Source organism: Astyanax mexicanus, chromosome 12, assembly GCF_023375975.1.
Source record: "Astyanax mexicanus isolate ESR-SI-001 chromosome 12, AstMex3_surface, whole genome shotgun sequence".
Classification (NCBI taxonomy): Eukaryota; Metazoa; Chordata; class Actinopteri; order Characiformes; family Acestrorhamphidae; genus Astyanax; species Astyanax mexicanus.
In genome coordinates, this window is record NC_064419.1 from 28,302,882 (window position 1) to 28,328,701 (window position 25,820).

At 35.9% G+C, this 25,820-nt stretch overlaps 2 protein-coding genes across 2 annotated transcripts in view; both read right to left on the reverse strand.

Annotated features, from left to right (window-relative positions):
- LOC103036500 (carbonic anhydrase 2-like) overlaps positions 1–25,393 on the reverse strand; it is a 51,374-nt gene extending 25,981 nt beyond the window's left edge. Inside the window, exon 1 of the mRNA XM_049485639.1 lies at positions 25,250–25,393. The gene's annotated coding sequence lies outside the window, so the exon portion shown is untranslated. The remainder of the gene's footprint in view (positions 1–25,249) is intronic.
- LOC111188524 (G2/M phase-specific E3 ubiquitin-protein ligase-like) lies at positions 16,590–21,475 on the reverse strand. The gene is made up of 9 exons (XM_049485641.1): positions 20,842–21,475; positions 20,552–20,585; positions 20,392–20,453; positions 20,201–20,284; positions 19,610–19,917; positions 19,356–19,537; positions 18,606–18,777; positions 18,152–18,366; positions 16,590–17,857 (listed from the first exon to the last, which is right to left on the reverse strand). The coding sequence occupies exons 3-7, from the start codon at positions 20,430–20,432 to the stop codon at positions 18,688–18,690; spliced, it is 705 nt and encodes a 234-aa protein (XP_049341598.1). The 5' UTR covers positions 20,433–20,453; positions 20,552–20,585; positions 20,842–21,475; the 3' UTR covers positions 16,590–17,857; positions 18,152–18,366; positions 18,606–18,687.
- Positions 25,394–25,820: the final 427 nt, after the last annotated feature.

Sequence of the window (25,820 nt, forward strand, 5' to 3'; positions counted from 1 at the left end):
TCATCGCATCGCATCCCCCGCTCTCGACGCGTCGGACCCATGATGCACCGCGCGACTGCGTCTGACGGAGGCGGCGCTTCCCATTGAAAATGAATGGGATCCGTCGCTGTGCGTTGTCGCGTCGGAGCAGTGTAAATTCACCGTCAGCCGAGAAGGGTCTGCGCGCAGATCTCATTTCTGAGCCCTACCTCTCCTGTGGTACCTACATGAGGCACCACAGAGGAGGTGGCATTGTTTCCAGTATCGCCATCTAGTGGTATGGGGTAGTATTGAGCCTGAAATTCAGTGTTATTTGTGCACGAAGCGTGGGGAACTTGTATTATTATTGTTTTAGATCAGTTATCAACATTTTTGATCCAACAGAGCATTTAATTGACGGTACGTTGCAAACGACAGTTTTAGACGTGATTTCTAAGTTATCAGCTAACATTATCTTGGTATACTGATAATTTAGGTAACTTAGCTATAATATTATCCGAAGCAAGATCGCTAGACGCTGTTTAGCTAGTTTCAGTTAACTAACTATATATATATATATATATGTGTGTGTAACTTATATGTATTAACTTATACAGTAAACACATTATGATAGGTCTGGCATTGAGTAACGTAACCAGCTGGCTGTCTTTGATATACTTTGACTTAGTTGGTGAAGTAATTGGTGCTTTTATTACATTTAATTGTCCTCTGTTCATTTATTGTTGTTGTTTTTTAATAAAGTCGCTGCTTGAATTATTTTTCCACTTGTTTATTGTGCATACTTTATTGCATCTTTCTGAAAATAAGCAATTTTATAGTGTTATTAAAACACAGACAAGCATGCTATTAGAAAATGTAACAGGTTACTAGCAATCAAAACAACTAGCTAAGTTAGCCGATTTTGTCAATGAATGTTTTATATTACAACACAAACCTATTGCCTACATCTCAGTCAAACCTAGAATCTCCTAGGTATTTAGTTCGCTAACCAGATATATTAATATTCAAATTCCACAAAAACGTTACATCTCAGTCAAACCTAGAATCTCCTAGGCACCCCAAACCCAAAAAGTATAAAATATATTTGTAAAGTATAAAGTTCATTAAACTATTGTTGCTTGTTATAACCGTGGTTTCGTACAATGAGCAGTCGGCCAAGTTGACTTTTATTTTGAAGCATGTGAAAAAAAACTGTGGTGACGTCGTTTCCGGGACTCAGGGACGAGCTAGGTGTCGTAGAAGAGGTGGACTGACAAATGAGATCTGCGGCCTGACGCTGTTGCCTCAGCCTCACACACACAGAACAGGCGCCTTTTAAACACAGAAGAGAGGCTTAAAATGGCGGAATATGGATTTATACAACTATAGACAGTGTTGGGAAGTAACGGATTACATGTAACGGCGTTACGTAATCAGATTACAAATTATAAGTAACTGTAATCCGTTACAGTTACTGCTTCAGTAAGTGGTAATCAGATTACAGTTACTCTGCTAAAATAAAAGGGTTACATTGCGGTACTTTCCTATTTTTGCTCTTCCAATCCAACACCGACAAAACGCAAATAACATTTTGCGGTGAATTAAACTGTCGATACGGAGCTCGACTGGAAGTTAACTCGACAGAGTTCAGCAGGGAGAGAGGGAGAGAGAGAGAGGAGAGAGAGATATATTTCTCTTTTGACGTCGCGAAAAACAAGATAACGTGTAAACCGCGTGGAGCGACTCCATTACCGGTAAAAACACCACTAATCTTTCAGCTTCTGCAGACCAGAGTAACACAGATCTCCATGCAGAGATCCGCGTTTTAATACTGATGTTATTTCATGAGCTGATGTGTTTAACTCAGCAGTGCACTAAAACACAGAACTGATACAGAACCCTAATTCATTAAGATCAGATCATCTGTTTAGTCTCACAGTGGGAAAGATATAGCTAGTGTTAAATCAGCAGCAGGTCAGAAAGGAACTCAATAATATAACGAAAATAAAACAATAAAATAAGTGAATCTATGAACCCAAAAGTCTGTGTAAAGTTCCTTACAGCACTTTCTCATAAGTTTCTCACTTTAACTCATGAAGTCTCTCTGTACATCCTGAGAGCATCTCTACAGGACAGTGTGTAAATGTGTGTTCATTTATAGACTGTAGCTACAGTAGGTGTGCTGGGTTAGTGCTGGAGATAAAACTAGATCCTTTAAAAGCTGTTTTTGCATCTACAGCTCTGTTCAAACTATAATTTAACTATTCAGATGTTTTATGACCTGATTTCTAGAGCAAAATTTTAAATGTAAAATATGTATAGTCACACACCTACAATAATAATAGTAATAATAATAATATACATTAAATCATATATAAATATATTTCACTTTTAAACATTAACAATATTACTCAAGTGGTTATTAAACGTTTCATTTTGTATACATGTAGAGTTAATAATTCAAGGGAACTGATGAAAAAAGCATTTACATTTACACCCTTTACATTTTAGTCAACTAAATTTACTGTAATTTTAGTCGACTATATTCTTATGACATTAAGTCGACTAAAACTAAAAACATTTCAGATGACTAAATTGTGACTAAAACTAAATACTATTTTCGTCACAAAACTATGACTAAGACTAAATCACAATTCGTTGTCAAAATTAACACTGGAAGCAAACCTGCAAATAGATAGCTTACGGTTGTTGTTACATTGTTTGGTTTTAGATGGTTTTATCATCAATTTATAGAAGTGTTTTATAAAATTGTTTGATGAAATGGTTTCATAAGTATTTTTATAGAGTGATTGAAAAGGCTGTTTTATTTGTTTATCTATTTGTTACATTCATTCAGGCTTAAAAAAATGACAATATTTAAAGTAATCCAAAGTAATCAGATTACGTTACTCACTTGAAGTAATGTAACTGATTACGTTACAAATTACATTTTGAGTGATGTAATCAGTAATCTGTAAGGGTTTACATTTTAAAAGTAACCTTCCCAACACTGACTATAGATCACAGTGAAGTTTACTAAAAAGGTAAAATATTAAACTTATGATTGACTACATCTGTTGCTTCATTTGAATTCAAAAACGTTACGGACATGCCCACACGCGGCGAGCCAACAGATCCGGCACAGCGACCTGCGTTTTAGGGTGTACTCACACTAGGCCCGGTTGGGTTGAATCGTGCCGGAGCACGGTTCGGCCCCCTCCCCACTCCCCCGCAGGCCTGCACTCACACTGCGCTAAACGATCCGTGCCCGAGCACGCTTTCGTCAACAGGTGACTTTTGTTTTGAAGAACAGTATGCGCGCGCAAAACAATGGAGTTCAGGATTGTACTGTTGTTTTTGTTTCTCTGGAGTCGTTTTGGGCGTGCAAATACGCAACTGAACCAGAGATTCATTGATTGTGCAACACAACGATTTACTGCTAATCGTGCTGCACGTGTAAGAAGGTTTTTACACAAGCAGCAGACGTCCAGGGAGAAATTTGCAGCTTTACTCGCGGACTACAATTCACGTTCATCAGTAAGGTAGACGTACTTGCTATATACATAAATAGTGACCAAAGGAGCGAAACATAAAACTCAAGTAATAATAAAATGTGTCACTGACGTCATCTTGATCCGTGCCCGGTCCAAGTGAACCGTGCTCGGGCCCACCTCTCCAAGCGGGCCCGGGCACGGTTCAGCGTACCGTGCCCGGGCACGGTTCGGAGCGATCACACTACCCAAACGAACCGTGCTTTGGGAGGTAACCGTGTGGTAACCGGATTGCCTAGTGTGAGTACACCCTAAGAAAAGTGCCAGTGGACACGTACCGTTAAAAACGGTGGCCGAGAAAGCCCAACGCAGTGCAAATTGAAAAGTGCAAATTTATTTGTATTATGGCTTTTTTTTTTTTTTTGCAACATAATCAACACTTGTGCTTGTGTTTATGCCTCTTCTTCAAATTATGATGAAATTATAAATCAAAATTTAAAAACAAAGCCGTTACAACTGCTTAAATGCACTGTATGAAACGAGGCTGAAGTTGGTTTGATATTCGCAGCTCCAGATTCGTTTGGCTCGATATTCGCAGCCTCGTATTCCCCGGCTGAAGTTGGTTTGATATTCGCAGCTGCCGCTTCACTGAACCACCGTGAACTAAAGGGAGCGTTCACAAACACCCGCTGTTTATATTAAACACCTCACAGATCAACACTGAAGGAGATAGAATGAAGAAAAGCAGTACATCTGTTTATTAACAATGTAAATATACAATATATTATTAAATATAATTTTGTATATTGTAAAATATTTATTTTAATTACTGAATTTATAATTATATATTACAATAAATAATTAAATATATATTTAATAAAATTATATTTTAAAAGCCATTGCGCTCAAAAAATATGAGGCAGATGTTCAAGTGTGATTTTGAAGAACTTTTTCATGTTGGGCCAGACCAAATACACATGATCTGAAGAGTACTAGTCTTCTTCTTTAAGGAAAACCTGGAATTAGCCTGGCCCGAGCTGATTTTATACTTTAAAATTAACTGGCAACATGGCCTACCGATCCATAATGCACAAAAAAATTGAATGTAAAGCTGATGTTCTAGTGTGATTTTGAAGGACTTTTTAATCTTGGGCCAGACCAAATAAACATGATCTGAAGAGTACTAGTCTTCTACTTTAAGGAAAACCTGGAATTAGCCTGGCCCGAGCTGATTTTATACTTTAAAATGAACTGGCAACATGGAATAACGATCCATAATGCACAAAAAAATTGAATGTAAAGCTGATGTTCTAGTGTGATTTTGAAGGACTTTTTAATCTTGGGCCAGACCAAATAAACATGATCTGAAGAGAACTAGTCTTCTACTTTAAGGAAAACCTGGAATTAGCCTGGCCCAAGCTGATTTTATACTTTAAAATGAACTGGCAACATGGTATAACGAGCCATAATGCACAAAAAAATTGAATATAAAGCTGATGTTCTAGTGTGATTTTGAAGGACTTTTTAATCTTGGGCCAGAACAAATACACATGATCTGAAGAGAACTAGTCTTCTTCTTTAAGGAAAACCTGGAATTAGCCTGGCCCGAGCTGATTTTATACTTTTAAATGAACTGGCAACATGGAATAACGATCCATAATGCACAAAAAAATTGAATATAAAGCTGATGTTCTAGTGTGATTTTGAAGGACTTTTTAATCTTGGGCCAGAACAAATACACATGATCTGAAGAGTACTAGTCTTCTACCTTAAGGAAAACCTGGAATTAGCCTGGCCCAAGCTGATTTTATACTTTAAAATTAACTGGCAACATGGCCTACCGATCCATAATGCACAAAAAAATTGAATATAAAGCTGATGTTCTAGTGTGATTTTGAAGGACTTTTTAATCTTGGGCCAGAACAAATACACATGATCTGAAGAGAACTAGTCTTCTACTTTAAGGAAAACCTGGAATTAGCCTGGCCCAAGCTGATTTTATACTTTAAAATGAACTGGCAACATGGTATAACGAGCCATAATGCACAAGTTTTTTTATGTAAAGCTGATGTTCTAGTGTGATTTTGAAAGACTTTTTAATCTTGGGCCAGAACAAATACACATGATCTGAAGAGTACTAGTCTTCTACTTTAAGGAAAACCTGGAATTAGCCTGGCCCGAGCTGATTTTATACTTTAAAATTAACTGGCAATATGGTATAACGAGCCCTAATGCACAGAAAAATTGAATATAAAGCTGATGTTCTAGTGTGATTTTGAAGGACTTCTTAATCTTGGGCCAGAACAAATACACATGATCTGAAGAGTACTAGTCTTCATCTTTAAGGAAAACCTGGAATTAGCCTGGCCCGAGCTGATTTTATACTTTAAAATGAACTGGCAACATGGAATAACGATCCATAATGCACAAAAAAATTTAATATAAAGCTGATGTTCTAGTGTGATTTTGAAGGACTTTTTAATCTTGGGCCAGAACAAATACACATGATCTGAAGAGTACTAGTCTTCTACCTTAAGGAAAACCTGGAATTAGCCTGGCCCGAGCTGATTTTATACTTTAAAATTAACTGGCAACATGGCCTACCGATCCATAATGCACAAAAAAATTGAATATAAAGCTGATGTTCTAGTGTGATTTTGAAGGACTTTTTAATCTTGGGCCAGAACAAATACACATGATCTGAAGAGAACTAGTCTTCTACTTTAAGGAAAACCTGGAATTAGCCTGGCCCAAGCTGATTTTATACTTCAAAATGAACTGGCAACATGGTATAATGAGCCATAATGCACAAGTTTTTTTATGTAAAGCTGATGTTCTAGTGTGATTTTGAAAGACTTTTTCATCTTGGGCCAGACCAAATACACATGATCTGAAGAGTACTAGTCTTCTTCTTTAAGGAAAACCTGGAATTAGCCTGGCCCGAGCTGATTTTATACTTTAAAATGAACTGGCAACATGGAATAACGATCCATAATGCACAAAAAAATTGAATGTAAAGCTGATGTTCTAGTGTGATTTTGAAGGACTTTTTAATCTTGGGCCAGAACAAATACACATGATCTGAAGAGAACTAGTCTTCTTCTTTAAGGAAAACCTGGAATTAGCCTGGCCCGAGCTGATTTTATACTTTAAAATGAACTGGCAACATGGAATAACGATCCATAATGCACAAAAAAATTTAATATAAAGCTGATGTTCTAGTGTGATTTTGAAGGACTTTTTAATCTTGGGCCAGAACAAATACACATGATCTGAAGAGTACTAGTCTTCTACCTTAAGGAAAACCTGGAATTAGCCTGGCCCGAGCTGATTTTATACTTTAAAATTAACTGGCAACATGGCCTACCGATCCATAATGCACAAAAAAATTGAATATAAAGCTGATGTTCTAGTGTGATTTTGAAGGACTTTTTAATCTTGGGCCAGAACAAATACACATGATCTGAAGAGAACTAGTCTTCTACTTTAAGGAAAACCTGGAATTAGCCTGGCCCAAGCTGATTTTATACTTTAAAATGAACTGGCAACATGGTATAACGAGCCATAATGCACAAGTTTTTTTATGTAAAGCTGATGTTCTAGTGTGATTTTGAAAGACTTTTTCATCTTGGGCCAGACCAAATACACATTATCTGAAGAGTACTAGTCTTCTTCTTTAAGGAAAACCTGGAATTAGCCTGGCCCGAGCTGATTTTATACTTTAAAATGAACTGGCAACATGGAATAACGATCCATAATGCACAAAAAAATTGAATGTAAAGCTGATGTTCTAGTGTGATTTTGAAGGACTTTTTAATCTTGGGCCAGAACAAATACACATGATCTGAAGAGTACTAGTCTTCTGCCTTAAGGAAAACCTGGAATTAGCCTGGCCCGAGCTGATTTTATACTTTAAAATTAACTGGCAACATGGCCTACCGATCAATAATGCACAAAAAAATTGAATATAAAGCTGATGTTCTAGTGTGATTTTGAAGGACTTTTTAATCTTGGGCCAGAACAAATACACATGATCTGAAGAGTACTAGTCTTCTACTTTAAGGAAAACCTGGAATTAGCCTGGCCCGAGCTGATTTTATACTTTAAAATTAACTGGCAACATGGTATAACGAGCCATAATGCACAGAAAAATTGAATATAAAGCTGATGTTCTAGTGTGATTTTGAAGGACTTCTTAATCTTGGGCCAGAACAAATACACATGATCTGAAGAGTACTAGTCTTCTTCTTTAAGGAAAACCTGGAATTAGCCTGGCCCAAGCTGATTTTATACTTTAAAATGAACTGGCAACATGGAATAACGATCCATAATGCACAAAAAAATTGAATATAAAGCTGATGTTCTAGTGTGATTTTGAAGGACTTTTTAATCTTGGGCCAGAACAAATACACATGATCTGAAGAGTACTAGTCTTCTACCTTAAGGAAAACCTGGAATTAGCCTGGCCCGAGCTGATTTTATACTTTAAAATTAACTGGCAACATGGCCTACCGATCCATAATGCACAAAAAAATTGAATATAAAGCTGATGTTCTAGTGTGATTTTGAAGGACTTTTTAATCTTGGGCCAGAACAAATACACATGATCTGAAGAGTACTAGTCTTCTACCTTAAGGAAAACCTGGAATTAGCCTGGCCCGAGCTGATTTTATACTTTAAAATGAACTGGCAACATGGTATAACGAGCCATAATGCACAGAAAAATTGAATATAAAGCTGATGTTCTAGTGTGATTTTGAAGGACTTCTTAATCTTGGGCCAGAACAAATACACATGATCTGAAGAGTACTAGTCTTCTTCTTTAAGGAAAACCTGGAATTAGCCTGGCCCAAGCTGATTTTATACTTTAAAATGAACTGGCAACATGGAATAACGATCCATAATGCACAAAAAAATTGAATATAAAGCTGATGTTCTAGTGTGATTTTGAAGGACTTTTTAATCTTGGGCCAGAACAAATACACATGATCTGAAGAGTACTAGTCTTCTACCTTAAGGAAAACCTGGAATTAGCCTGGCCCGAGCTGATTTTATACTTTAAAATTAACTGGCAACATGGCCTACCGATCCATAATGCACAAAAAAATTGAATATAAAGCTGATGTTCTAGTGTGATTTTGAAGGACTTTTTAATCTTGGGCCAGAACAAATACACATGATCTGAAGAGAACTAGTCTTCTACTTTAAGGAAAACCTGGAATTAGCCTGGCCCAAGCTGATTTTATACTTTAAAATGAACTGGCAACATGGTATAACGAGCCATAATGCACAAGTTTTTTTATGTAAAGCTGATGTTCTAGTGTGATTTTGAAGGACTTTTTAATCTTGGGCCAGACCAAATAAACATGATCTGAAGAGTACTAGTCTTCTACTTTAAGGAAAATCTGGAATTAGCCTGGCCCAAGCTGATTTTATACTTTAAAATTAACTGGCAACATGGCCTACCGATCAATAATGCACAAAAAAATTGAATATGAAGCTGATGTTCTAGTGTGATTTTGAAGGACTTTTTAATCTTGGGCCAGAACAAATACACATGATCTGAAGAGTACTAGTCTTCTACTTTAAGGAAAACCTGGAATTAGCCTGGCCCGAGCTGATTTTATACTTTAAAATTAACTGGCAATATGGTATAACGAGCCATAATGCACAGAAAAATTTAATATAAAGCTGATGTTCTAGTGTGATTTTGAAGGACTTTTTAATCTTGGGCCAGAACAAATACACATGATCTGAAGAGAACTAGTCTTCTACTTTAAGGAAAACCTGGAATTAGCCTGGCCCAAGCTGATTTTATACTTTAAAATGAACTGGCAACATGGTATAACGAGCCATAATGCACAAGTTTTTTTATGTAAAGCTGATGTTCTAGTGTGATTTTGAAAGACTTTTTCATCTTGGGCCAGACCAAATACACATTATCTGAAGAGTACTAGTCTTCTTCTTTAAGGAAAACCTGGAATTAGCCTGGCCCGAGCTGATTTTATACTTTAAAATGAACTGGCAACATGGAATAACGATCCATAATGCACAAAAAAATTGAATGTAAAGCTGATGTTCTAGTGTGATTTTGAAGGACTTTTTAATCTTGGGCCAGAACAAATACACATGATCTGAAGAGTACTAGTCTTCTGCCTTAAGGAAAACCTGGAATTAGCCTGGCCCGAGCTGATTTTATACTTTAAAATTAACTGGCAACATGGCCTACCGATCAATAATGCACAAAAAAATTGAATATAAAGCTGATGTTCTAGTGTGATTTTGAAGGACTTTTTAATCTTGGGCCAGAACAAATACACATGATCTGAAGAGTACTAGTCTTCTACTTTAAGGAAAACCTGGAATTAGCCTGGCCCGAGCTGATTTTATACTTTAAAATTAACTGGCAATATGGTATAACGAGCCATAATGCACAGAAAAATTGAATATAAAGCTGATGTTCTAGTGTGATTTTGAAGGACTTCTTAATCTTGGGCCAGAACAAATACACATGATCTGAAGAGTACTAGTCTTCTTCTTTAAGGAAAACCTGGAATTAGCCTGGCCCAAGCTGATTTTATACTTTAAAATGAACTGGCAACATGGAATAACGATCCATAATGCACAAAAAAATTGAATATAAAGCTGATGTTCTAGTGTGATTTTGAAGGACTTTTTAATCTTGGGCCAGAACAAATACACATGATCTGAAGAGTACTAGTCTTCTACCTTAAGGAAAACCTGGAATTAGCCTGGCCCGAGCTGATTTTATACTTTAAAATTAACTGGCAACATGGCCTACCGATCCATAATGCACAAAAAAATTGAATATAAAGCTGATGTTCTAGTGTGATTTTGAAGGACTTTTTAATCTTGGGCCAGAACAAATACACATGATCTGAAGAGAACTAGTCTTCTACTTTAAGGAAAACCTGGAATTAGCCTGGCCCAAGCTGATTTTATACTTTAAAATGAACTGGCAACATGGTATAACGAGCCATAATGCACAAGTTTTTTTATGTAAAGCTGATGTTCTAGTGTGATTTTGAAGGACTTTTTAATCTTGGGCCAGACCAAATAAACATGATCTGAAGAGTACTAGTCTTCTACTTTAAGGAAAATCTGGAATTAGCCTGGCCCAAGCTGATTTTATACTTTAAAATTAACTGGCAACATGGCCTACCGATCAATAATGCACAAAAAAATTGAATATGAAGCTGATGTTCTAGTGTGATTTTGAAGGACTTTTTAATCTTGGGCCAGAACAAATACACATGATCTGAAGAGTACTAGTCTTCTACTTTAAGGAAAACCTGGAATTAGCCTGGCCCGAGCTGATTTTATACTTTAAAATTAACTGGCAATATGGTATAACGAGCCATAATGCACAGAAAAATTGAATATAAAGCTGATGTTCTAGTGTGATTTTGAAGGACTTCTTAATCTTGGGCCAGAACAAATACACATGATCTGAAGAGTACTAGTCTTCTTCTTTAAGGAAAACCTGGAATTAGCCTGGCCCGAGCTGATTTTATACTTTAAAATGAATTGGCAATATGGAATACCGATCCATAATGCACAAAAAAATGGAATATAAAGCTGATGTTCTAGTGTGATTTTGAAGGACTTTTTAAACTTGGGCCAGAACAAATACACATGATCTGAAGAGAACTAGTCTTCTACTTTAAGGAAAACCTGGAATTAGCCTGGCCCGAGCTGATTTTATACTTTAAAATTAACTGGCAACATGGCCTACCGATCCATAATGCACAAAAAAAATGAATATAAAGCAGATGTTCTAGTGTGATTTTGAAGGACTTTTTAATCTTGGGCCAGAACAAATACACATGATCTGAAGAGTACTAGTCTTCTACTTTAAGGAAAACCTGGAATTAGCCTGGCCCGAGCTGATTTTATACTTTAAAATGAACTGGCAACATGGAATACGGATCCATAATGCACAATTGTTTTTATGTAAAGCTGATGTTCTAGTGTGATTTTGAAGGACTTTTTCATCTTAGGCCAGACCAAATACACATGATCTGAAGAGTACTAGTCTTCTACTTTAAGAAAAACCTGGAATTAGCCTGGCCCGAGCTGATTTTATACTTTAAAATGAGCTGGCAACATGGTATAACGAGCCATTTCGCACAAAAAAAGCCACTGTTCCAGTACAATTTAGAAGAATTTTTTAATCTTGGGCCAGAACAAATACACATGATCTGAAGAGAACTAGTCTTCTACTTTAAGGAAAACCTGGAATTAGCCTGGCCCGAGCTGATTTTATACTTTAAAATGAATTGGCAACATGACATGAAAGCCATTTTGCACAGAAATAATGAATATAAAGCATTGATTTTGAGAATACCAGAACACTTCATCTCATGTGTATTTGGTCTGAAAAAAAAGTCCAAAACCATACTGGAATATCAGCTTTAAATAATATTTTTTTTGTGCTGCCATGTTGCCAATTAATTGTGCAGTCTAAAATCAGCTCGGGCAAGGCTAATTCCAGGTTTTCCTTAAAGTAGAAGACTAGTACTCTTCAGATCATGTGTATTTGGTCTGGCCCAAGATGAAAAAGTCCTTCAAAATCACACTGGAACATCAACTTTACATAAAAAAATTGTGCTTTATGGATCGTTATTCCATGTTGCCAGTTAATTTTAAAGTATAAAATCAGCTCGGGCCAGGCTAATTCCAGGTTTTCCTTAAAGAAGAAGACTAGTACTCTTCAGATCATGTGTATTTGGTCTGGCCCAAGATTAAAAAGTCCTTCAAAATCACACTAGAACATCAGCTTTATATTCAATTTTTTTGTGCATTATGGCTCGTTATACCATGTTGCCAGTTCATTTTAAAGTATAAAATCAGCTTGGGCCAGGCTAATTCCAGGTTTTCCTTAAAGTAGAAGACTAGTTCTCTTCAGATCATGTTTATTTGTTCTGGCCCAAGATTAAAAAGTCCTTCAAAATCACACTAGAACATCAGCTTTATATTCAATTTTTTTGTGCATTATGGATCGGTAGGCCATGTTGCCAGTTAATTTTAAAGTATAAAATCAGCTCGGGTCAGGCTAATTGCAGGTTTTCCTTAAGGTAGAAGACTAGTACTCTTCAGATCATGTTTATTTGGTCTGGCCCAAGATTAAAAAGTCCTTCAAAATCACACTAGAACATCAGCTTTATATTCAATTTTTTTGTGCATTATGGATCGTTATTCCATGTTGCCAGTTCATTTTAAAGTATAAAATCAGCTCGGGCCAGGCTAATTCCAGGTTTTCCTTAAAGAAGAAGACTAGTACTCTTCAGATCATGTGTATTTGGTCTGGCCCAAGATGAAAAAGTCTTTCAAAATCACACTAGAACATCAGCTTTACATTCAATTTTTTTTGTGCATTATGGATCGTTATTCCATGTTGCCAGTTCATTTTAAAGTATAAAATCAGCTCGGGCCAGGCTAATTCCAGGTTTTCCTTAAAGAAGAAGACTAGTTCTCTTCAGATCATGTGTATTTGTTCTGGCCCAAGATTAAAAAGTCCTTCAAAATCACACTAGAACATCAGCTTTACATTCAATTTTTTTGTGCATTATGGATCGTTATTCCATGTTGCCAGTTCATTTTAAAGTATAAAATCAGCTTGGGCCAGGCCAATTCCAGGTTTTCCTTAAGGTAGAAGACTAGTACTCTTCAGATCATGTTTATTTGGTCTGGCCCAAGATTAAAAAGTCCTTCAAAATCACACTAGAACATCAGCTTTATATTCAATTTTTTTGTGCATTATGGATCGGTAGGCCATGTTGCCAGTTAATTTTAAAGTATAAAATCAGCTCGGGCCAGGCTAATTCCAGGTTTTCCTTAAAGTAGAAGACAAGTACTCTTCAGATCATGTGTATTTGGTCTGGCCCAAGATGAAAAAGTCCTTCAAAATCACACTGGAACATCAACTTTACATAAAAAAATTGTGCTTTATGGATCGTTATTCCATGTTGCCAGTTAATTTTAAAGTATAAAATCAACTCGGGCCAGGCTAATTCCAGGTTTTCCTTAAAGAAGAAGACTAGTATTCTTCAGATCATGTGTATTTGGTCTGGCCCAAGATGAAAAAGTCTTTCAAAATCACACTAGAACATCAGCTTTACATAAAAAAATTGTGCATTATGGCTCATTATACCATGTTGCCAGTTCATTTTAAAGTATAAAATCAGCTCGGGCCAGGCTAATTCCAGGTTTTCCTTAAAGAAGAAGACTAGTTCTCTTCAGATCATGTGTATTTGTTCTGGCCCAAGATTAAGAAGTCCTTCAAAATCACACTAGAACATCAGCTTTATATTCAATTTTTCTGTGCATTATGGCTCGTTATACCATATTGCCAGTTAATTTTAAAGTATAAAATCAGCTCGGGCCAGGCTAATTCCAGGTTTTCCTTAAAGTAGAAGACTAGTACTCTTCAGATCATGTGTATTTGTTCTGGCCCAAGATTAAAAAGTCCTTCAAAATCACACTAGAACATCAGCTTTATATTCAATTTTTTTGTGCATTATTGATCGGTAGGCCATGTTGCCAGTTAATTTTAAAGTATAAAATCAGCTTGGGCCAGGCTAATTCCAGATTTTCCTTAAAGAAGAAGACTAGTACTCTTCAGATCATGTTTTTTTGGTCTGGCCCAAGATTAAAAAGTCCTTCAAAATCACACTAGAACATCAGCTTTATATTCAATTTTTTTGTGCATTATGGATCGGTAGGCCATGTTGCCAGTTAATTTTAAAGTATAAAATCAGCTCGGGTCAGGCTAATTCCAGGTTTTCCTTAAGGTAGAAGACTAGTACTCTTCAGATCATGTGTATTTGGTCTGGCCCAAGATTAAAAAGTCCTTCAAAATCACACTAGAACATCAGCTTTATATTCAATTTTTTTGTGCATTATGGATCGGTAGGCCATGTTGCCAGTTAATTTTAAAGTATAAAATCAGCTCGGGCCAGGCTAATTCCAGGTTTTCCTTAAGGTAGAAGACTAGTACTTTTCAGATCATGTGTATTTGTTCTGGCCCAAGATTAAAAAGTCCTTCAAAATCACACTAGAACATCAGCTTTATATTCAATTTTTTTGTGCATTATGGATCGGTAGGCCACGTTGCCAGTTAATTTTAAAGTATAAAATCAGCTCGGGCCAGGCTAATTCCAGGTTTTCCTTAAAGAAGAAGACTAGTACTCTTCAGATCATGTGTATTTGGTCTGGCCCAAGATTAAAAAGTCCTTCAAAATCACACTAGAACATCAGCTTTACATTCAATTTTTTTGTGCATTATGGATCGTTATTCCACGTTGCCAGTTCATTTTAAAGTATAAAATCAGCTCGGGCCAGGCTAATTCCAGGTTTTCCTTAAAGAAGAAGACTAGTACTCTTCAGATCATGTGTATTTGGTCTGGCCCAAGATGAAAAAGTCTTTCAAAATCACACTAGAACATCAGCTTTACATTCAATTTTTTTGTGCATTATGGATCGTTATTCCATGTTGCCAGTTCATTTTAAAGTATAAAATCAGCTCGGGCCAGGCTAATTCCAGGTTTTCCTTAAAGAAGAAGACTAGTTCTCTTCAGATCATGTGTATTTGTTCTGGCCCAAGATTAAAAAGTCCTTCAAAATCACACTAGAACATCAGCTTTACATTCAATTTTTTTGTGCATTATGGATCGTTATTCCATGTTGCCAGTTCATTTTAAAGTATAAAATCAGCTTGGGCCAGGCTAATTCCAGGTTTTCCTTAAAGTAGAAGACTAGTTCTCTTCAGATCATGTGTATTTGTTCTGGCCCAAGATTAAAAAGTCCTTCAAAATCACACTAGAACATCAGCTTTATATTCAATTTTTTTGTGCATTATGGATCGGTAGGCCATGTTGCCAGTTAATTTTAAAGTATAAAATCAGCTTGGGCCAGGCTAATTCCAGGTTTTCCTTAAGGTAGAAGACTAGTACTCTTCAGATCATGTGTATTTGGTCTGGCCCAAGATTAAAAAGTCCTTCAAAATCACACTAGAACATCAGCTTTATATTAAATTTTTTTGTGCATTATGGATCGTTATTCCATGTTGCCAGTTCATTTTAAAGTATAAAATCAGCTCGGGCCAGGCTAATTCCAGGTTTTCCTTAAAGTAGAAGACTAGTTCTCTTCAGATCATGTTTATTTGGTCTGGCCCAAGATTAAAAAGTCCTTCAAAATCACACTAGAACATCAGCTTTACATTCAATTTTTTTGTGCATTATGGATCGTTATTCCATGTTGCCAGTTCATTTTAAAGTATAAAATCAGCTTGGGCCAGGCTAATTCCAGGTTTTCCTTAAAGTAGAAGACTAGTTCTCTTCAGATCATGTGTATTTGGTCTGGCCCAAGATTAAAAAGTTCTTCAAAATCACACTAGAACATCAGCTTTATATTCAATTTTTTTGTGCATTATGGATCGTTATTCCATGTTGCCAGTTCATTTTAAAGTATAAAATCAGCTTGGGCCAGGCTAATTCCAGGTTTTCCTTAAAGTAGAAGACTAGTTCTCTTCAGATCATGTGTATTTGGTCTGGCCCAAGATTAAAAAGTTCTTCAAAATCACACTAGAACATCAGCTTTATATTCAATTTTTTTGTGCATTATGGATCGTTATTCCATGTTGCCAGTTCATTTTAAAGTATAAAATCAGCTTGGGCCAGGCTAATTCCAGGTTTTCCTTAAGTAGAAGACTAGTTCTCTTCAGATCATGTGTATTTGGTCTGGCCCAAGATTAAAAAGTTCTTCAAAATCACACTAGAACATCAGCTTTATATTCAATTTTTTTGTGCATTATGGATCGGTAGGCCATGTTGCCAGTTCATTTTAAAGTATAAAATCAGCTCGGGCCAGGCTAATTCCAGGTTTTCCTTAAAGTAGAAGACTAGTTCTCTTCAGATCATGTGTATTTGGTCTGGCCCAAGATTAAAAAGTTCTTCAAAATCACACTTGAACATCTGCCTCATATTTTTTGAGCGCAATGGCTTTTAAAATATAATTTTATTAAATATATATTTAATTATTTATTGTAATATATAATTATAAATTCAGTAATTAAAATAAATATTTTACAATATACAAAATTACATTTAATAATATATTGTATATTTACATTGTTAATAAACAGATGTACTGCTTTTCTTCATTCTATCTCCTTCAGTGTTGATCTGTGAGGTGTTTAATATAAACAGCGGGTGTTTGTGAACGCTCCCTTTAGTTCACGGTGGTTCAGTGAAGCGGCAGCTGCGAATATCAAACCAACTTCAGCCGGGGAATACGAGGCTCCGAATATCGAGCCAAACGAATCTGGAGCTGCGAATATCAAACCAACTTCAGCCTCGTCTGTATGAATTTATTTGTGGACACCTGTACTTAAAAGGAGAACTCTGGTGTATAATGGATGTTTGGTGTAGTAAAACATGATAAAGTTCTTATCTTTGATGAATAGCACACCTCCTTTCTCCCACAGCGTTCAGAGATCCAGAAATGCCTCGTTTTAAATGTCAGGACGCTCCGGATTCTTGTAAGGAGTTGTGGAGCTACTTTGAGCTGAATAACAGTGGAAAAGGCAATTTATCAGGGTAAATTATGCCCCGTGTCACCCTGTCTGAAGGGTGTTTTGACAAACTGTTAATTTCGGATTACGGAACGCTGTAGGAGTCCGGAGGTGCGCTATTCATCAAAGGTAAGTACTTTATCATGTTTTACTACAACAAAAGTCCATTTTACACCGGAGTTCTCCTTTAAAGAAGAATCCCACATCAGTTTGCCCCAACATTCAGAAATGCAGTTCTTAGCCGATGCTCCTTGATACATCCCAGGCTCACAATGCTCAAAGTTCTCTAGAATTATGGTGCTCAGTCTAATACTTCTGGGTGGAGCTGGGAATGAGGTGGGTGGTGATCATCTAACATCTTGATCTCAAGTATCCTCTTCAGTGAATGCAACCCCAATACCTTTTTTCATACATACAGTGTATAAAAATGAAATGCACATGCATCTTTGTGTTGATCAGACTGGCAACAAAACCATATAAAAGAACCAAAACTGACTACACTAGGTATTCAGCATCATTGAAATGTGAAACATGAACAATTCAACTTTAACATACTAGTTTTGCAATCTGGCTTTGCTTTAGGGCAGGCCAAACCCAGGAGAATTCTGTATTCCATAGTCCATGGCTTCTTGAAAGTCCTCATAGCTAGGCAAGATTGGAATTTTTAGGGTGTTTGCACAGGTACTTCCCAAGGGAAAGCGTGAGCTCCACTCAAATGTCAGTTGGGGTTGTGGCTTTATTGCTGCTGGTGGAACTTCCTTTAGCCCAGTTCCAAACATGAGCACATCCTGAAGAGAAAGGCCTGACTTTTCATCTGAAAGTAGATTAAAGACCACTTTGTACTTTACAGGTTAGATTAATTACCCAATACACAATTTAAATTCATTGTAATTGTTATTGTTAATATTAAAACACAGTAATCAATTAAATTTCAAATCCACTGTTTGAACCTGGGTATTTTACAGATTTTGGGCCTGCTTCATATGTTATTTGGTTTATTTGTTGCAGGAAGCAACAATATGCTTCAGTGAGACTAGAATTAGGACATAAACAAATACAATTGGTGTAATTGCAATTGTTTGTTTCATAAACTTGTAACACAACATACCTTCTACATGTAGCAGATAATCTCTCCAGTAAGCAAGCACCCTTGTCTCTTCATGTCGCTTGGTGCTTCCAGGAGGGCTAAGCTTCACATGAAAGATATCCTCCACAGTATCTGCTCTCAGCCTGGCCTCAGTATAGCACATGAAAGGCTGCAAGAGTGATGGATGCTGTTCCAAAGCATTGGCAACATCAAGTGTTGCTAGTCCCTCTTTAAATCTAGAAAACATGTCAATTAATCTCTTGTATATTCTGTACAGTTTAATTATCATTTAGAAATTGCACAACATCAAATGCATTATATAAATCAAACAACATGCATCATTAATTATTTTGTGCACTGGCTAAACCAAAATTTTAAGCCATACTTTTATTTCTGAAATTTCCCTTGATATTTATTTGTGCCAAGTTATTTGTAAGTACACACAGAGGTAATAAAAAAAGTTTAAACGCAATACCTCTGAATGGAGAAATGATTACGATACACGAAGTACCACTGAATGTAATCATGTACGATTTTCTCCTTGTCTTCCAGTTTTTTTATGAGGTGAAAACATCCTGCTGTCTGGAGCATGCTTGAATGTTTTCTGTGGAGCTTTGTAGCTGACTCACAGATGTTGCATTGGAAATCTAGAAAATGAAAATCAAGCATAAACACCAGTTGTTACAACTACAGATACTTATAAAGTTTGAAACCCAACTTGATTGAGTACTTTAATACTAAAATATTGCTCTTGAATTCTTAAAAAAATAATCACAATATGGTAGTCTAGGAATTAATTTTACATAATATTTGTTTTATTGTATGTGATATTCCACTGTATATATTTTTAGTTTACATATTCAGTGTTTAATGTTAGTTCCAGTTTAGTAATCGAGTTTGATCTCCTGGTCCCTGGAGTTTTAGTCCACTCTAAACTGATGACTCTTGTTGTGCAGAATGAAAGCTATTTCATAGTATATCATGGAACTGTACTGTCATGCAACACATAGCAAACTCATAAGGCATTATTAGATATATAAATACACTGTGTCTAATGTGCTGTCTAAAGATTAGAGGGCCCTTTAAGACTTAAACTTAATAGCCTCTACTTTAGCAGCTTTATACCTAGATTAAAAAATAATTAAAAACAACATTGTATTTTATGGAACTGCATAAAAATTATATCTATATTGTAATGAAAGTTACTTGAAATTGCAAATGTTACCTCAAATAGAGAATTCTTAACTTCTTCATCTGGTATGTCCTCAATAGGAGCTTCAATGGATTTCACTTTACCAATGAGGTACTCAAAGAGATTCGGGGACAGGCATCGTGGACCCGGACCACCATGGACTATGGACACTGCAATCATTCTTCCAACATGGAAGTACTCATCTTCATCTGCAGCTGGAATGTAAATGTTTCAGTGACATGATAATACAGCTGAATGAAAAATTGCATATAGTGATAACATTTTACCTTGACTGTTGAATGCAAGGTATTTTGCAGAACTTCTGCCCTCAAACACTCTTTTTGTTCTTATGGCATCCAGTAACAGTGTAAGAAATTCACGTTTAGGCCCTCCTGTGTCAATAGAATCTTCTGTCTGTCCGACATCATCTGAGAACTTGACCAGCATGTCATAGGATGGGTTGTATGCAGATCTCTTAAACCCTCGTATGGCTCCATCCCACACATTGGCTCTGTTAATATTGAATCTGTTGAAGGAGGTAGGATCTATCTTTAAAGACAGATTAGAGACCACATCTGAAGCAGCCAGTCCTGTGCTGTAAAATAAACAAACATGCAATTAGTTTTGTTAATGTTGTTTAATGATAAGACAGCTGAACTAAGAAGTTTTGACTTCTTAAGTCTACTAAAAGGGCAAAAAAAAGACTTGTCATTAAACGGTCATCATTTATAGTTACTGTATAAATGTTTAGCATAAACAAGTTAAAGTTAAAGTACAGTACTTTACAAATTCATAATGTATGTGCACGACATTGTAAATAAAAGGTAATGCTTTTTTTTGTTGGTAAAAATGTCATTAAACAATTTAACATCAATTACCTATCTTCTTCTTGTGGCTCCACATTTTCTTCTGACTCTGAACTGCTATCAATGACAATCGGTGCATAAACACTGGTGTATTCCCTACAGGGGAAAAAAATTTAATTGATTTCTGGACTGAAATCAAATTTGAGGGTCTTTAACTGAAACTAGCAATAGTAACATTTATGGAGAAATAAAGAAAAACTCACTTGTAGAAGCTGTGTGGGGTGTTCAGCACTGATGCAGCCATCGCTTGAGCCCTGGCAGTATTCTTTTTTGCATACAAAGCAATAAGCATTAGAATATGACATACAAAAATTAATATTTAAAAAGTTATTTAATTCTTATTGATTAAATAATGTTTAATACTTCTTGGTCAAAAGATTGAGATGTTGTAGCTGACCTGGATAAAAAAAGAAACATACAGTATAATTACGTACACGATTTAATTTGTTGTTGTCTTTGTTGTTTAATTTGACCAAATAAACATTTTTGACTAACGTTAAAAACTGCATTTACAACATTACACATACATTATAATATCTAGACTCATAGCGAGCAAGCAAACAAAAAGATTAAAAGCACAATTTTGTCAAATATCTTTAAAATCTTAATTTGCTAGATAAAATGACAAACTAATTGTAAGCAAAACATCTTACCCATCTCTGTTGAGTGGTGAACTGCTTTCAGGATCTGTCCAAATCTGCAGGGCATAACCAGTTAATTATACAATTTCCATAGTATCTGCACCTTTACTTAACAGATTTGAAAAGAGCAGTAATTATACAACTTAACTGAAAGTCATATTCTCAATTATAAACCTATAAATAAATCTGAGATGTGGTCTCTGCAGAGGTGTTTGACAGTCATCCGGAACTTTGGTCACTTTTCTGCTCAAACACAATTGCATTACATCATCTCTTAACTGTGACATATTTAATGTGTTTTTTACATAGGGATATTAGAAACCTGCTGGTCAACAGTTCAGCAAGACAAGCAACTGTAACACTAAATTCTCTGACATGCACCTACCACTGTATCAGAGAGAGGAGACATACTGGCTGACATCCTAACAATTACTTCATCTTCCTTATCCTCAGAACCTGTACTGTCTTCATCACCTTTCAAAAGGTTGCAGAATTAGTAGTCATGTACGGTTAAACTTTAAAAGCATTACACTACACATTTCAGATATCAAATAACTTTCAAATATCTAATAACCAATAAGCAACTTGACAGCTGCAATTACAATTCACTGAGACTTGTCACTAACCTCACACTAAAGTAGGGGTCACAAATCTTATCCACAAAGGGCCAGTGTAGTTGAACGTTTAATTTATTTGGAACGACAAGCAACAACCTGCTTGGCTGGAATGAAAACTTGCAGCTACATTAGTCCTTTGTATGTAAGACTGTTGAGACCCACAAAGAAGAATTTAAAATATACATAGGACAACGCTCTGTAAATCTGTTTGTAACATAAATTTTATAATACTAACCCTTTTCTATAAGAGCATCAAGAGTGCAAATGTACAACGTGATCCTTTGGTATGCCTTTCCAACTGCCTCTTTGTAACGCTCAATAGTAAAAGGCAATTTTGTGCAAGGTATTTCTTTTACTACAGTTCCATCTGGATAGAGCAATACATATTCTCCATCCTCCATGTCCTGATTAAAATCCCTGAGTTTTTTGGTGGCAGCAGCCAAAAGTTGTTCTGATGACCAGTTGGTTTCAACCTCTAAGGGCAGGCTTTTTCCTCTCAATGGTTTGAAATTATGTTTCATCTTGGTCATGACCCCAACCTGAATCTAGATTAGAAAAAAAAAGACATAAAACAGGGAAAGGAAATAACAACTTCACTGTATGATGCCTATTGTGTAATTTTAGTCTAGTTCATGGTCAATATTTAATGTACCTTTACAGTTTTCTTGGCAGTTTTTTTTTATCGACTCTTAAAAAATGTCCTCCTTTCCCTTTCTTTACATTCTCTGTATTTCATGAAGTTTTGAAATGCTGAATTATTGGACGTGGCACCTGTTTGTGTAACACAAATACACACAAAAAAAGTTATTTGATTATTTCATAGACTGAAGAGTTTGTAAGTAATTCTTAAAAATGGCTAAATCCCACTGGTTGTGTCTCATGTACAATGCAATATAATGTTTAAAAAAACAGTATATTTGGTTAATTATAAATTATGGAATATTAAAGATCCACCTTTGCTTTGAGATGGTCCACACCCTTCATCTGGACAAACAAGGGGAGCAGATTTGGCCTCTTCTAAAAATTGGACATCCTTTCCACAAGAGCTACAGAATTTTGTAATTTGCTCCAATCTGATACCACAGAAGGGGCAATACATCTTCACCAGAAAAGAAAGGCAAAAACAAAACAAAAAATACATATAAGATTAGCACACAGCAAAAAAAATGTATTTTACATTTGTAATTGTCTTTACAATGAACAGAATAAAATCTAAGTTTCTACATAAAGCACTTTTACTAACATGCTAAAACAAACCGCTTTGCCAACTCAAGCTGGAGAAGCTGGCTGACCAGTTTAGCTCTTGCACATTATAGGGTAGATTATGAGCGTAATGGTTTAGATGGCTTCAAACATGACCACACTACATAACAAGCATGACCAAAACCAAACACAACATTCGCTATGCTTGTCAAGAATCGATTAACATTCTAACTCAGAAGTATAGGGTATATTTTCAATAAATTACTAGTTTTTAACCACCTTAACCATTAAGTACCATCTTATACTGCAGATTCTTCAGCAAGGCAGCTAGCTAGATACAGATGAACATAACATCTGGATTATTCTTTCACATGTGTATATTAAATTTTTTGACTGCACATATAGCTGCACAAATTTACATAAATTAACACATTAAGCATATTAAGTAACCCCCAACTTTTGTTAGGTAACATATTTTTGCAAAAACATTAATCCAAGTAAAACTGTTTGACCAAATGTAATATTAGTCGCAGTGTCTAGCAAAGTCCATGCAGTTTCTGCTTAGCCTATTAGTCAACTTATTCTCTTATATAAAAAGAGAAATGCCTCCTTTTCTACTCCTACAGCGTGTGATTTTACACATGTAAAATATAGGTTAATCTAGGGCACGTACTATGTATTAAAGTGAAGTGTAGTCTATGGCGTGTTTTATTAGGATGAAACGGAGTTTATATCGGCGTTTTGTGAAGCAGCACTTTTAATAATATGCACACAACCGTGGTAATCACAGGTAATAAACATAACTTACTTTTCAGAAGCTTGTTTGCCACTTATTGTCCTTTAAATAGTGAAGTTTTTCTTCATGCAGCGCGTTTTTCTATTTGCAGCGCCTATGTTGTAAATTTGATGGATGTGTTTTTGTGCTTTTGCAGTGCTTTTCAATTTGCACTGCGTTGGGCTTTCTCGGCCACCGTAGTTAAAACCTCCATCTATAGGCGGCAGTGTGTAACTGCACTACGCATTTCAGTTGGAACGGAAATCCGAACAAGTAACGTTAGCTGGTGAATATGAAGCCTACTTAATCGCTGTACAAATGGGTCAAATTTGAAGTCAAAATCAAGTTCGGCTCTTTGTACGTTTTTGATTTCCCATTTTTTTCTTTGGATCGTCATATAAAAAACACAAAAAATATGTTTATCATTCGTTCTTTTTTTTAATATTTAATTGAGAGTCCAAAAACGGGAAATTAAAAAAAAAAAAAAGTTGGGGCACCGGGTTAGTGCTGCAGTTTTTTTATGAACACAGTCTATTATAGCAAGGGCTGCTCTCATTGTATTCGCGCTGGGGGCACATAAACCGCACAGCTATTTCCAAATTCCCTCGGAAGGTAAAACGGCTCTAAACTTAACCAAAATCTTCAATGTCAGGATTGCAGAGAGTCAACGGAAGTTCAAAATCCTTGATGGTCACGTGATTCATGGAGACTTCAGATAGTTCCAGGAAGTTCTTGGTGGACAATTTGCGCCCATAAACACAGCGACAGAACTGCGATTTGGGGGTAACGTTACCTTTTATAGGCTAAATGTTTTATTTTAATTAGTATTAATTTATGACATTGTGCAAATGCAGTCCCTACAAGTGAATTTAATGTTTTTATATTAGGTTGAAAAGAAGATGGAGAAGTTTAGGCTTGCAGATATTGAAAGTTCACTGCAAAAATAATAAAATCAAAAGATACAAAGATCAATAACACAATCTTATATTTATTGGGTTTGTTTTTGGCACACAATTACTAGTGCATCTCAGAAAACCTGAATATCATGAGAATTTTTCTATTATAGTTTAATTAAAAAAAAAATATATATAATCACTACATATAAAGAGACATATCCCAAAACTGTTTTTGTTTTACTTTTCTAAAAGCTCATAAAAAACTGAAATAATAAATTCCTAGAATATTTAATTTAAAACGTAATATAAATTGTTAGATGGGTCACTACATAAGTAATACAAACGATGACCGTTAATTGAACAATATTAAACATTTCTTTTGAGATGCACTACTAGTAAACAGGACTTTTTTATGCTATCTTTAATTACACATGCATTGGAAAGGTGTTTTTCCCCCACTGTTGACAATATATGCGATATCCTCAGTCAAACGTATATAATAAAATAAATATTGGTCATATCACCTTAAATTTGCTCTCTGATAAATTAGTACTTATCTAGACAAACAGCAAGACGGCTACATTTACTTAGTTAGGTTAGCATGGTCTATCTGGATATATAAGATATTAAGATAGTTACTTAGTTAGTTTAACATGGTCTATCTGGATATATTAGATATTTACTTAGTTAGGTTATCATGGTCTATCTGTATATATAAGATATTCAGATATTTAGGAGTTTACAATTAATAGACTCTCAGTCATTAATACTAAATGCCACTAATTGTATTCGCGTTGTTTTAGCATAGATTTAGTTTCCTAAATCTGCTTTTTAAGAGGGAGATAATTCACTAAAATGCTTCAGTGCACATGTTAGTTTGATTCTGATGTCCTGCTAATACACAATCAAGTTTTTTTAAGCGTACTAACCTGTAAAAGTGGATTACAAATGGTCTGTCCTGCTCCAGCTTCATTGTGCTGATAGTATTTGCTGCTAACGTCCGGGAACTATTGATAGGCTCCACGGTCCGCTGTAAAAAAAACTGATCCATTGGAGTGAACGGAGTTGACGCGACTCTCTCTTTCTGTCTATGGCTCTGGTGCAGAGGCGGTCTTTGCATAGAGGCATTGCTAGGCAACTGCCTTGGGGCCCTACAGTGGGCTGCAGTGGGAGGGGTTGCAAACTTCCCATGACTAGTTGCAAACTTCCCATAGGCCTACAGCTGGTAATTGGGGCCCTTTGGACAGTAATTCACAGATAGTGCGTTCAGAAATGGTGATTCTTGTATGTTTAAAATGGAAACAAAGACAACACAATAAATTACAAAGAAATACAGTTCAGTCCACACCCCCTCTTTTTCGCGTTAAAATGGAATATTCCATTCATGCCATGTGGCCATGCCGTGAACTGCTAATGCACGGAATTAAGGTGAAATTAAGTGTACAAGTGGGTTGTGAGCTAAGCCATAAAGCACTTGCTACAAAAAGAAAAAAGGAGGAA

Coding starts and splice junctions, on each gene's coding strand:
- LOC111188524 (XM_049485641.1), bottom strand. CDS start 20,432: ATGGCTGCATCAGTGCTGAACACCCCACACAGCTTCTACAA. Junction 20,285..20,391: donor ACCCCACACAGCTTCTACAA/GTGAGTTTTTCT, acceptor TTTCCCCTGTAG/GGAATACACCAGTGTTTATG. Junction 18,778..19,355: donor TTAAGAATTCTCTATTTGAG/GTAACATTTGCA, acceptor TTCATTTTCTAG/ATTTCCAATGCAACATCTGT.